Source organism: Loxodonta africana, chromosome X (genome assembly GCF_030014295.1).
Source record: "Loxodonta africana isolate mLoxAfr1 chromosome X, mLoxAfr1.hap2, whole genome shotgun sequence".
In the NCBI taxonomy this organism is placed as follows: Eukaryota; Metazoa; Chordata; class Mammalia; order Proboscidea; family Elephantidae; genus Loxodonta; species Loxodonta africana.
Window position 1 is genome coordinate 5,464,112 of NC_087369.1, and position 11,620 is coordinate 5,475,731.

General features: G+C 41.0%; 1 protein-coding gene across 1 annotated transcript; it reads right to left on the reverse strand.

The window, feature by feature from the left end:
* Window positions 1-231: 231 nt before the first annotated feature.
* On the reverse strand, window positions 232-8,710 carry LOC135228840 (zinc finger protein 883-like). The gene is made up of 4 exons (XM_064277920.1): window positions 8,504-8,710; window positions 6,461-6,587; window positions 5,154-5,304; window positions 232-4,474 (listed from the first exon to the last, which is right to left on the reverse strand). The coding sequence occupies exons 1-4, from the start codon at window positions 8,504-8,506 to the stop codon at window positions 2,830-2,832; spliced, it is 1,926 nt and encodes a 641-aa protein (XP_064133990.1). The 5' UTR covers window positions 8,507-8,710; the 3' UTR covers window positions 232-2,829.
* Window positions 8,711-11,620: the final 2,910 nt, after the last annotated feature.

The following is an 11,620-nucleotide window of genomic DNA, read 5'->3' on the forward strand; positions in this document are numbered from 1 at the left end:
CTCAGTGCTGCCACCATTTACATCCTTAACACTCTGTTGTGGTTGCCCCAAAGGGCTGTTCCCAGGAATGTTAGTAAGAGAATTAATTCTCAGGCTATTGGAACCCTCAGCACAAATGTTTTGTTTTATATATATATATATATATATATATATATATATATGTATGTATATATATGTATATATATATCTATATATTTTACAATCAGAAAAAACAAAGTTACATAGAATTATCCTATGTCCAGCAAACACAGACACAAACACCCTATGAATGTTCACAGAAATATTATTCAAAATAGACAAAGGTGAAAACAACTCAAGTGCCCATCAAACATGAGTGAATAAACAAAATATATACACATACAATGGGATATTATTCCACTGTATAGAGGAATGCTCCGGTACATGCTATGACACGGATGAACCTCAAAGACATGACGAGTGAAATAAGGCAGACACCAAAGGACAGATATTGCCTGGTTCCATTTATGTGTATTGTCCAGAATAGGCAAATGCAGAGAAACCAAGGTTTATTAGTGGTTACCAGGGGCTGTGGGAAGGGGAGATAGAGACTCACTGCTTAGTGGGTTCAGAGCTGCTGTTTGGAGTGATGAAAATTTTTTGGAATAGATGGGGTGATGATTACACAACACTGCAAATATAACTAATGCATTTGTACACTTAAACAAAAAACCCGTTGCTGTCACGTCAGTTCCGACTCAGAGCAACCCTATAGCACAGAGTAGAACTGTCTCATAGGGTTTCCAAAGACTGGCTGGTGGATTCTAAACTGCCCACCTTTTGAATATCACCTGTAGCCCTTAACCACTATACCACCAGGGCTCCTTGTACACTCACGGTGGCGAAAATGGCAAAGTTTACATCCTGTGTATTTTACCACGATATTTTTTAAATTCAGTTGTAAAAAATGAAAACAAAGCCAAATGATGTCTAATCAGTTCACAGAAAACAAAATATAATTAGAAAGATTATGCAGCCTTTGCTGTAAAACCAAAAACCAAACCTGTTGCTGTCGAGTCAATTCTGACTCATAGTGACCCTATAGGACACAGTAGAACTGCCCCATAGAGTTTCCAAGGCGCACCCGGTGGATTCGAACTGCTGACCTTTTGGCTAGCAGCTGTAGCACTTAACCACTACACCACCAGGGCTTCCGCCTTTGTTATAAATTTTAATAAATGTTCAAAGGACTAATGGGATTTCTACTTTCTGCAGTTTGGACCCCATCTTCTAGTGGAGACACCTAAAAAGTCTGGATGAAGTAAGATTCATCTTCCCAAAAGCATTAGGGAAGTAAGATATTAAGGAATTGAGGACGCAATTAAGAAGAATATGAAATTAGAGAGGAGTCAAGCATTTCAAATGAACTTTACCCATAGAAGGCTGATTCAGTTATAAAGCTATGGAAATAAGGGGCAGAGATTGGAGGTCAGGCTTCCACAAAAATGGGAGCCATATAAATATAAAACAAGGATTTCACACCTGGTTGTGCGTCATTCAAACGGGAATCTCAAGCTCTAAATGTTTTAAGAAAAAGAAAAAACAAAAACCTTTTTGGAATAAGAAACTATCTTCAGTTATATCTGTAACTAAGACATCTAACATGTTAACAGTTGTTGATCCTTGACAACAAATATATGAATGATTGTTGTACTTTATTTAGTATATGTTAAAACTGTTCAGAGTAATAAGAAAACCTAATGAATGTAATGTCTATCACAAAACAACAAATTATCAGGCACACAGGGAATGAACCAGCACAGACAACAGAAACAAGACACAGATCTAAAACACCTATCCTTCCATGGTCATGAGGATAAAAGGCAGAAACTGGAAACAACAAATAACACTGTAGATTTGAAAGCAACCAGCCAGAAATTCTGTATTGAAACATATAGTTATGAAATTAGAGGGGTAGATGGGTTTAATATCATTTGATACACAGCAGGGTGTAGATTTTATGAACTTAAAAGATGGGTACAAAAAAATGAGCAAAAGAAAGCAGAGCTATAACAGTTGGAAAACAATGAAGGAATGGAAAGCAAAATGGAGTAAAGAACTCGTTGTAAGGAAAACAGGTGGGTTGAAGTATGCAAAGCTTTTTTCTGGGTAATTCCCAGCTCTCTGGTTTGTGGACAATCTATGTGAAAAAGTCTCTTTTCTCCATGTCGTTTCTGGATTTTAAAAAATCTATTTAACACTTGGATTTTATCTGACACCTTTTGTAGCTCTGATTCCAGGAGTGAGATCAGAATTGTTCTCAATCCCTAGTACCATTTGGGGGCTGATCTTCCTCCACTCTCGTGTAAAATCCCTGTTTCTTTTACTGCTTTTTGACTGTACCAGCTTCTCTCCATTACTGTTGTCTGCCCACCTCCTGGTCATTTACCTGACTCATGACTTTGGAAGCTGGCTCAGCATTACTCTCTCCCCTAAATTTTGCATCACCATATACAAAATGAGTGTATTTAATTGTATACAAAATAACATCAATAAAAACATTAATTATAAAACCACATTTGCTCAATTTGCTATATTTGTAATAGCCAAAGATTTCAGAAAGGTAAGATTTAGCTTGGACTCAAAAAGTAACACTGATGAGGACAGCCTCACAGTTACAACGAAACTGTCTTTTCACTCAAAGGCACAAAGTAGCTCAAGTGACCCAGCTTCTCTGAGTTAGTATTGCTTTTTTACTGAGAAACTTTGCCCTTTAACAGCAGACTTTTGGAAACTGGCTGTTTGAAATTATAGCAGTAAAGATGAAACATCCCACTTCTGAAGCAAGAGTAGTATCTCCGCTGTGAGTTCTTATATGTGAAGTGAGGTGTGAGGAACGACTAAAGGCTTTCCCACATTCTTTACGTTCATAAGGTCCCTTTCCACTGTGAAATCTTGTATGTGTAGTGAGTGCTGAGGCCTGACTAAAGGCTTTCTCACATTCCTTACATTCATAACGCCTTCACTGTGAGTTTTTGTGTGTCTAGTGACGGATGAGGAACGACTAAAGCTTTTCCCACATTCTTTACATTCATAAGGCCTCTCTCCACTGTGAATTCTTCTATGTGTAATGAGGGCTGAGGCCTGACTAAAGGCTTTCCCACATTGCTTACATTCATAAGGCCTCTCTCCACTGTGAATTCTTTCATGATTAGTTAGGACTGAGGAACAACTGAAAGCCTTCCCACATTCCTTACATTCATAAGGTCTCTCTCCACTGTGAGTTTTTATATGTGCAGTGAGGGCGGAGGAACAACTAAAGGTTTTCCCACATTGCTTACATTCATAAGGCCTCTCTCCACTGTGAGTTCTTCTATGTGTAGTGAGGTGTGATGACTGACTAAAGGCTTTCCCACATTCCTTACATTCATAAGGTCTCTCTCCACTGTGAATTCGCATGTGTGTAGTGAGAGTTGAGGAAACACTAAAGGCTTTCCCACATTCTTTACATTCATAAGGTTTCTCTCCACTGTGAGTTCGCATATGTGTAGTGAGGTCTGAGGAACAGCTAAAGACTTTCCCACATTCTTTACATTCGTAAGGCCTTTCTCCACTGTGACTCCTTATATGCTTAGTGAGGGATGAGGAACGACTAAAGGCTTTCCCACATTCCTTACATTTATAAGGCCTCACTCCACTGTGAGTTCTAATATGTCGAGTGAGGGATGAGGGCTCACTAAAGGTTTTCTCACATTCCTTACATTCATAAGGTCTCTGCCCATTGTGAGTTTTTATATGTTTAGTGAGGTGTGAGGAACATGTAAAGGCTTTCCCACATTCCTTACATTCATAAGGCCTTTCTCCACTGTGAGTTCGCATATGTTCAATGAGGTGTGATGACTCACTAAAGGCTTTCCCATATTCCTTACATTCATGAGGCCTCTCTCCAGTGTGAGTTCGCATATGTGTACGGAGGGATGAGGAACAACTAAAGGCTTTCCCACATTCCTTACATTCATAAGGCCTACCTCTGTGGTGAATTTTTTTTTGTAAAATGTGGGATGAAGGATGACTCCAGGTTTTACAACATTCTTTACATTCATGCTTATGGCCTCTTACGTGTGTGCAAAAGGATGAGAAACTACAGAAAGCTTTCCTACATTGGTTACATCCATAGCATTTCTCACCAGTGAGTGTTGTCACAGGATTATGCAGGGCTGAGATACAAATGAAGTCCTTCCCACATACCTTACATTTACAGGGTTTCTTTCCATTAAGAGTTCTTATAGGAGTGGTTAGATGAGAGGAACAACTGCTGGCTTCTCCACATTCCTTAAACTGACAGGTATTGCATCCAGTGTGAGATCTGGCATGATGGTTATGTGATGAGTGATCCATGAAGGCTTTTCCACACACACAGCATTTAAAAGGATTTACGTCTAGAGGAATCCAGCTGAAGGTTTTCCCGTGTTGATCAGTTTCTTTACTTTCACAGTGGTTCTCTACTGTATGACTTCTGTTAAAAATAGGAAATATGCTGTTGGAAATAGATTTGTTCCCATTTAACCATTACAAAACACAGTGAACATGCATGGTTTTTGCCCTGAGTTGTCTTATATTTTATAAGTTAAATCATCTAGCAGAAATACTATCATTACTATTACTGTTTTTCTAAAACAGGCTTTCTGATAACTGTCCAAGTAAAATATGTTTCAAATACTTGATACCTGACTCACATTTATGAAAATGTTGAACTGTGAAAGTTCTCTGAACACATAATTTTACAGCTAGGTTTATATATATAGACATGTACCAGGGCTTCAAACCAGTTTGTAATGGTTCAGCAATCCAATCTCTGGCATTGATCCTGAAGGTTTCAGGAGTCTCTTGAAGGAGACTGGATTATTGGCAGGACTGTGGAGAGTGAAACACATTCAAAGAGGCACGGTCGGCCACCATCTTGGAGCAGGACACTATTGATTGTTTCCTATTTGGGTCAAAATACAATGGGCAACAAATGAGATTTCTGTGCAATGTGTACAATGCCCTCATTTACACTGACAATGACTGAACTGTTAAGAACAGGTTCGAAGCCCTGGTATATATACATAAGTATATATGTGTGTATTTTAATGTCATGACACCTTAGGACTTTCTCCTGAGGCACTATTTTCTCTTGTTTGAATGACACTCACCTCACATGTCTCCACTGGTTTTTATGCTGATCTTTATTGCCATGCAATTCGGAGATTTCTCCTAACATGGAGGACCAGGTGTTATTCTTCATGAGTTGCACCATTATATGTTCACTGGATAACTTTTCTCCATCATTAAAGTTTTGAGAGACTGCCCCCAAAAATTCAAGTTGAGGTTCACCATATGAAACAAAAAAGAAAGGAATTGTTAGGGAAAAAAAGACTGCTGTGAACAAAAACTCAACCACATTTCACTCTTTCGGCACATTGACAAAGGTTAAAAAGCAATTTACTAGGAAATACTTTCATGAGGATTGACAGTCATGGTGAAAAAAATAGGTGTAATTAGGAGAGTTAAGCAGAAAGATACTGGACACAATACACATGTAACATTAAAAGAGAAAAAGGGTCACCGTGACCATAGTTATGAGGATTGCTAAAGTTAGAAAAGCAAGCTCAGGTATCTGGGAAGTTGTATCTTCAACCCAAAAGAGATTTTTTCTAGCTGATTGATGCAAATGTAATTCCCTCTGTGCAGGGATGATTCTTCAAAAAATTCTGGCTTTCCTGGTGCCGCCTGACACAGTGGCCCTGGATGAGTCCTATCTCTACTGTCCTCAGATCTTTCCCTTTGGGAAAACAAATGTGTAGAGCTGACATGGTGCTCATGGATAAGTGCACATCATGAGGGAAGACAGTGAAGAGCAATGAACATTTCCTTGACACTGAGCCAATACTGGAAACCCCAGTGGCGTTGTGGTTAAGAGTTTGGCTGCTAACCAAAAGGTCAGCAGTTCAAGTCCACCACATGCTCCTTGAAAACTCTATGGGGCACTTTCACTCTGTCCTGTAGAGTCACTATGAGTCAGAATCGACTCGATGGCAAAAAAGTTTTTGTTTTAAGGCAATACTTTGCTCTTCAGGGTCTCTGGAGATGGACAGGTCTGAGTTTATCTGCAATAAAATAATCATGTCAAACTTGTACTAAACACAATAAAATTCTCTACAAAGCCCCAAACCACAAATCTCAAAGTGCCCCACAGTGACCCCTAAAGCAAATGCTTACATTTACAAAACTTAGAAAGCTTTGGGGGTTTTTATCACAAGAGAAGTGAAAACCTCACTTTAATACATAGAGCTTTATGTTCATGGGGAAGTCAGGATATGTTAGCTGCACAGACCAAAGGATCATGCCTGTTTTATTTAACAATTTACTCCCTCGTCACCCCAAATACTGGAGCAAAGTCAATGACGAAACATTTTGTTCACTAAAGGAATGAATTTTCAAAAAATGATGCCATCCTTACCTACTGAGGCCAGGTTTCTGAAGGTTTCCATCATCACTTCTCTGTAGAGTTTCCTCTGGGCAAGATCCAGCAAAGGCCACTCTTCCTGGCTAAAGACCACGGCCACATCCTCAGCGATCACTGGATCCTAAAACATCCCACACATCCTGAATCAGCAAGGTGCCATGTACTCCATTGTGTATAAGAACAAAGGGTGAGACTGACAGTCCTGGGGAACTGAGAATTCTTAAGGATTTGATACTATGTTCTGTGTTCTACTAAGGTTTATTCTAGGGTATAGCCATCAGCCTCATCCCGTCACTAAGTACATTCACTTCCTCACTGATTGAATCCTGTCTCACAGACTTCAAACACAATGAAATAATCTCTCCACAGTTTGACTTCAACCAATTGCAGTCTTATTCCTCTCTCTTTATGCTCTAGAACAGTTAGGAAACATAGCAAGAATTAGAGAAATAATCTCATTTAGATCTTGATGGCTCGAACCCACCAACCACTCCGTGGGAGAAAGGTGTGGCAGTCTCCTTTTGTAAAGATTACCGCCTTGTGGGGACCATGGTCTTGGGGAACATCTAGCTCAATTGGCATAACATAGTTTGTAATGATACCCTACTTTGATGAGTAGTGTCTGGGGTCTTAAAAGCCTGTGAGCAGCCATCTAAGATAAAACACTGGTCTCACCCCTTCGGAAGCAAGGGAGAATGAAGAAAACTAAAAACACAAGGGAAAGATTAGTCCAAAGGACTAATGAACCACAACTACCATGTCCTCCACCAGCCTGAGTCCAGCACAACTAGATGGTGCCCAGCTACCATCACCGTCTGCTCTGACAGGGATCACAATATAAGGTCCTGGACAGAGCTGGAGAAAAATGTAGAACAAAATTCAAACTCACAAAAAAGGACCAGACTTACTGGTCTGATGGAAACTGGAGAAAGCCTGAGAGTATGACCTCCGGACACCCTTTTAAGTCAGTAACTGAAGTCACTCCCGAGGTTCACCCTTCAGCCAACGATTAGACAGGCCCATAAAACAATAATACACGCAGCTCAACCACATATAACAAGGTTAAATTGGCACACCAGCTCAGGTGCAAGGACAAGAAGGCAGGAGGGCACAGGAACGCTGGACGAATGGAAATGGGGAACTCAAGGTTGATAAGGGGAGAGTGTTGACATGTCACTGGGTTGCCAACGAATGTCACAAAACAATATGTGTATTAACTGTTTAATGAGAAACTAATTTGCTCTGCAAGCCTTCATCTAAAGCACGATTAAAAAAAAAAAAAAGGAAAAAAATTATAGGGATTAAATGCCAGCTCTAGGCACAGGTGGGAGGACAAGGACCTAGACTGGGGAGTCATGCTTTCCACACACCTGAAAACCTCAAGGCAAAAGCCTTCTCCACTGGGGGAAAAATGGGTCTGGACACCCCACACAGGATCCAGGGCAACTCACTGTCCCCAGTTTCATGCCCTTGGTGACATCAAGAGAGCACCACCACCCAGGACCGGTAAACAGTCAGGGCCTTCAGCTACAAACTCTCTCTGCTCTTTTCTGACCTATAACACAGTGTGAGAGGAAAAACTGTGGTTTTAGAACAGCACAGAAAATGCTCCAGTGCCTGGGGGGGAGTCAAGAACACTGCTCAGAGAGATGGGACAAGGATGTCTCTGGAGGGCAGAGCTCAGCCTCCACAGCCAGAGCTGCTCCATCTTCAGACTCTGGTCAGGAGACTCTGTCATTCAACACAGAGCACCAAGGCGCAGGGTGGGGATGTTAACGCCCCACGGTGCCAGCTCTGAGATTCACATAAGCAAGGTGACCCCAGGCATCCAAATCCTGAAAAGCCACATGTGTATAGGGGAAGGGCCCAGTGACAGTGGAGCAGGGCCTCAGGATGCATCCTCAGGCTCAGTACCTTGGCCTCCTTTTTTCTTCACTGATGAACCACAGTCCCGCAGCACACAGCTGCTCCCTGAACAATTCTGATCCAGCCTCACCCACTTATGCTAAGGATAACCCAGTTCTCCATAGAACTCACCATTTCCTCCTCCAGCTTCTGGAAGTCTAAAGGAATGTCGTCTCTGAGCCCAAGACGCCACTTCAGGAAGAGGGACGAGAGTGGAAGCAGAGCACTGGGCAGTTTGGAGGCAGATGAATAATGATTGGTCCACACACCAGCCAGAGCAGTTGAAGTCCTTCCCTGTGACTGATGGATATGCAAGATGGTCCAGCGGCCTAGACTGGACTAGTTCTCCCTGCAGCACACCTGAGACCTGAAATGGAAGAAGGATGGGGAGGAAACAGTGTTGAGGAAGCAGGGAGTGACAGGCCTTTGGCCTCCTCCCAGGCTCAGGGCAATGCTCCACCCTGAGGGCCTTTACACTGAAGGCAGAACAGGCTCCAGCCCCCAGAGCACACACCTGCATTCTTCAGGCAGCTCCATGGGCCTCTCCTTTCCGCAGCAAGATCACAGATGGAGGAATTTACCTCTCCCAGAGCATGAGGAGCAACCAGGCCTGGCCAGGCTGCAAAACTTGAACCTGATTTCCTCCAGGGAGTCAGGGGTCCAACGATGAAGTTGTTGGTGATTTGTTTCTCCATGTCATTAAAAAATGTCATTGGAATTTGGATCGGAATTGCATTGTATCTATAGATGGCTTTTGATAGAAGAGACATTTTTATGATGTTAAGTCTTCTTATCCATGAGCAAGGTAGGTTTTTCCACTTATGTAGGTCACTTTTGGTTTCTTACGTAGTGTCTAGTAGTTTTCTTTGCATAGGTTTTTTATGTCTCTGGTTAGATTTATTCCTAAATGTTTTATCTTCTTGGGGGCTACTGTAAATGGTATTGATTTGGTGATTTCCTCTTCGATGTTCTTTTTGTGGTGTAGAGGAATCCAACTGATTTTTGTATGTTTATCTTATATCCTGAAACTCTGCCGAACTCTTCTGTTAGTTTGTTTTCTTGAGGATTCTTTAGGGTTTTCTGTGTATAAGATCATGTCATCTGCAACTAGAGAAACTTTTACTTCTTTCTTACCAGTCTGGATGCCCTTTATTTCTTTATCTAGCCTAATTGCTGTGGCTAGGACCTCCAGCACAATGTTGAATAAGAGCGGTGATAAAGCCAACGTAGAAGTTGTGGGTTCACCTACGTAACTTTGTCCCCTGTACATCAACACATGCACTGTTATTTGATATTAATGTGGGGAAGTTTTCAGGAAGAACCTATTTTTCAAGTCTTGGCAGTGAACTCTTCAAGGTTCATTCATTTATAATTGTGTGCAGTTAAAACCCCTCTATTGTGCTTTTAAAACTATTTTTCATTTCATTTATAGCATTGTAATATGTGATCGGTATTTTTCCTGTTGGTTTTGCAATTAACATTTCTTTTTCCCTTTGAGGTTTTTTTGTTTTTTTTTTAGTTCCTTCTCAAACCGTGATATCACCAGTTCCTAAGCTTTTGAGAAATTCAGGCAGATTCTTTTTTTTAATCTTTAAAAGAAATTTTATTACAATAACTCAGCATTAGCTTTGAGGGAGAAAGTCAACACTAAGCCCATTTAAAATGTTTAAAAAATATATTTTACAACCAAGTCACGAGGGAGTATAGACAGTGGCTAGTTGCTTTCTTTCCTCTTCTATGAAACAACCTTTTAAGTCAGTTGTAATGGAATTTTGACAGCATATAAGCATCTGGAAAAATTATTTTCAGGGTTATTAGTCAACCTAGAGAAAGGCACAGTACCTTCTAATGCATTTCTCATCCAGGGTAATCACTTCCCCTAAGATTAAAATGGGACTTTAAGCACAGTCTTCAGACATGTCTTAAACATACCAGCCCTAGTTCTGTCTTGGCCCCAAGCCCCCGGCTCTGCTTTGAGCACATGGAGGCCCTGAGCTCATCACCCTGGTGTTTTTTCATCTCTATGAATTTAACCAGGTGTCAAACCCTACTAAGGGTTTTCATTGTAGAATTGGTTAACTTAGTTAAACATGATGATTGATAAAGATGATTTCACATTGGACGTTTCAGACCTGAATTAACAATAAAACATTGATAAAAACATGGATTTTACTGAACAAAATTCTGGTTCACCAGTGTTTTTTCTAAATAAAAATAGGGCATTGGCTAGATGTGAAATGTTAGGACTTCCTTTGAATTACAAGCTGTTTCTTTTTTTTAAAAATAACCTCAGTATTTTTAGAATATGATTGGTGGACTTTTCATTATACCCTATTGAAGATTTTTGTTTGTTTGTTTCTTTTTTTTTCTTTTGTTCACTCAACCAACACTTTCACTAGTTTTTAGTGGCTCAGTGGTTAAGAGCTACGGTGAGCTATAGCTGCTAGCCAAGGAGGTCAGCAGTTTGAATCCACCAGCTGCTGGGAGAATACTTGAACTCTTGTCCTTTGATCTTATGATAAATGGATCAACAAATAAATCAGAAAACGATTAACATTTCTCTAAGGAGCTGTCTCCTGCCTCTGTTCCCATTTCTTTCCACCCTGACCCCCTCCAAGCTGACCCCTATTGTTTCATTTCTTGGTCTCAGAGTCAGTGTGCTCTCTCTCGCATGATCTTTACAGCAGGGTCTCCCCTTTAAGAGTTATTCTTCCTTTTATCATTTTCTCTAATAGCCCTCTGTAATTTTAATTTACATCCTTATTTCTAGCCTTATTTCCAGCATAAACTAGGAGCTTTGTTCAGTACATAGAACCTCCAGTTCACTCCAGAATTGCTGAATAAAACCCACATTTTAACAAGATCCCCGGGTTATCCACATTGACAGTCAACTAGGAGAAGCATCTACTGATCCGTAGCCTGTAACCCAAGGAATGAGCACTCTGCGGAGGGATGCCCTGTGAGCATCCACACCTACATTACATTAGTGCACTACTTCCTGACCCGCAACCCATCTCCATGTCTAGGCCTCCTCAGCCTTCCCTAGTTTGTTCTTAACAAGCTCCTGCATGACGTCATTCAATCATGGCTGTCATTTCCAAAATCATTTGCAGCAAAGAACTGCTCAATGTGCACCAGTGGCCATCCGCTGTTCTTCAAAGAGCCCAGAGTAATCAGCAAGGTTCTGAGCGTCCACCTGCTATGCCTCCTCCAAGCCGCCTCACACAACCCCTCCCACCTCACCCCAGG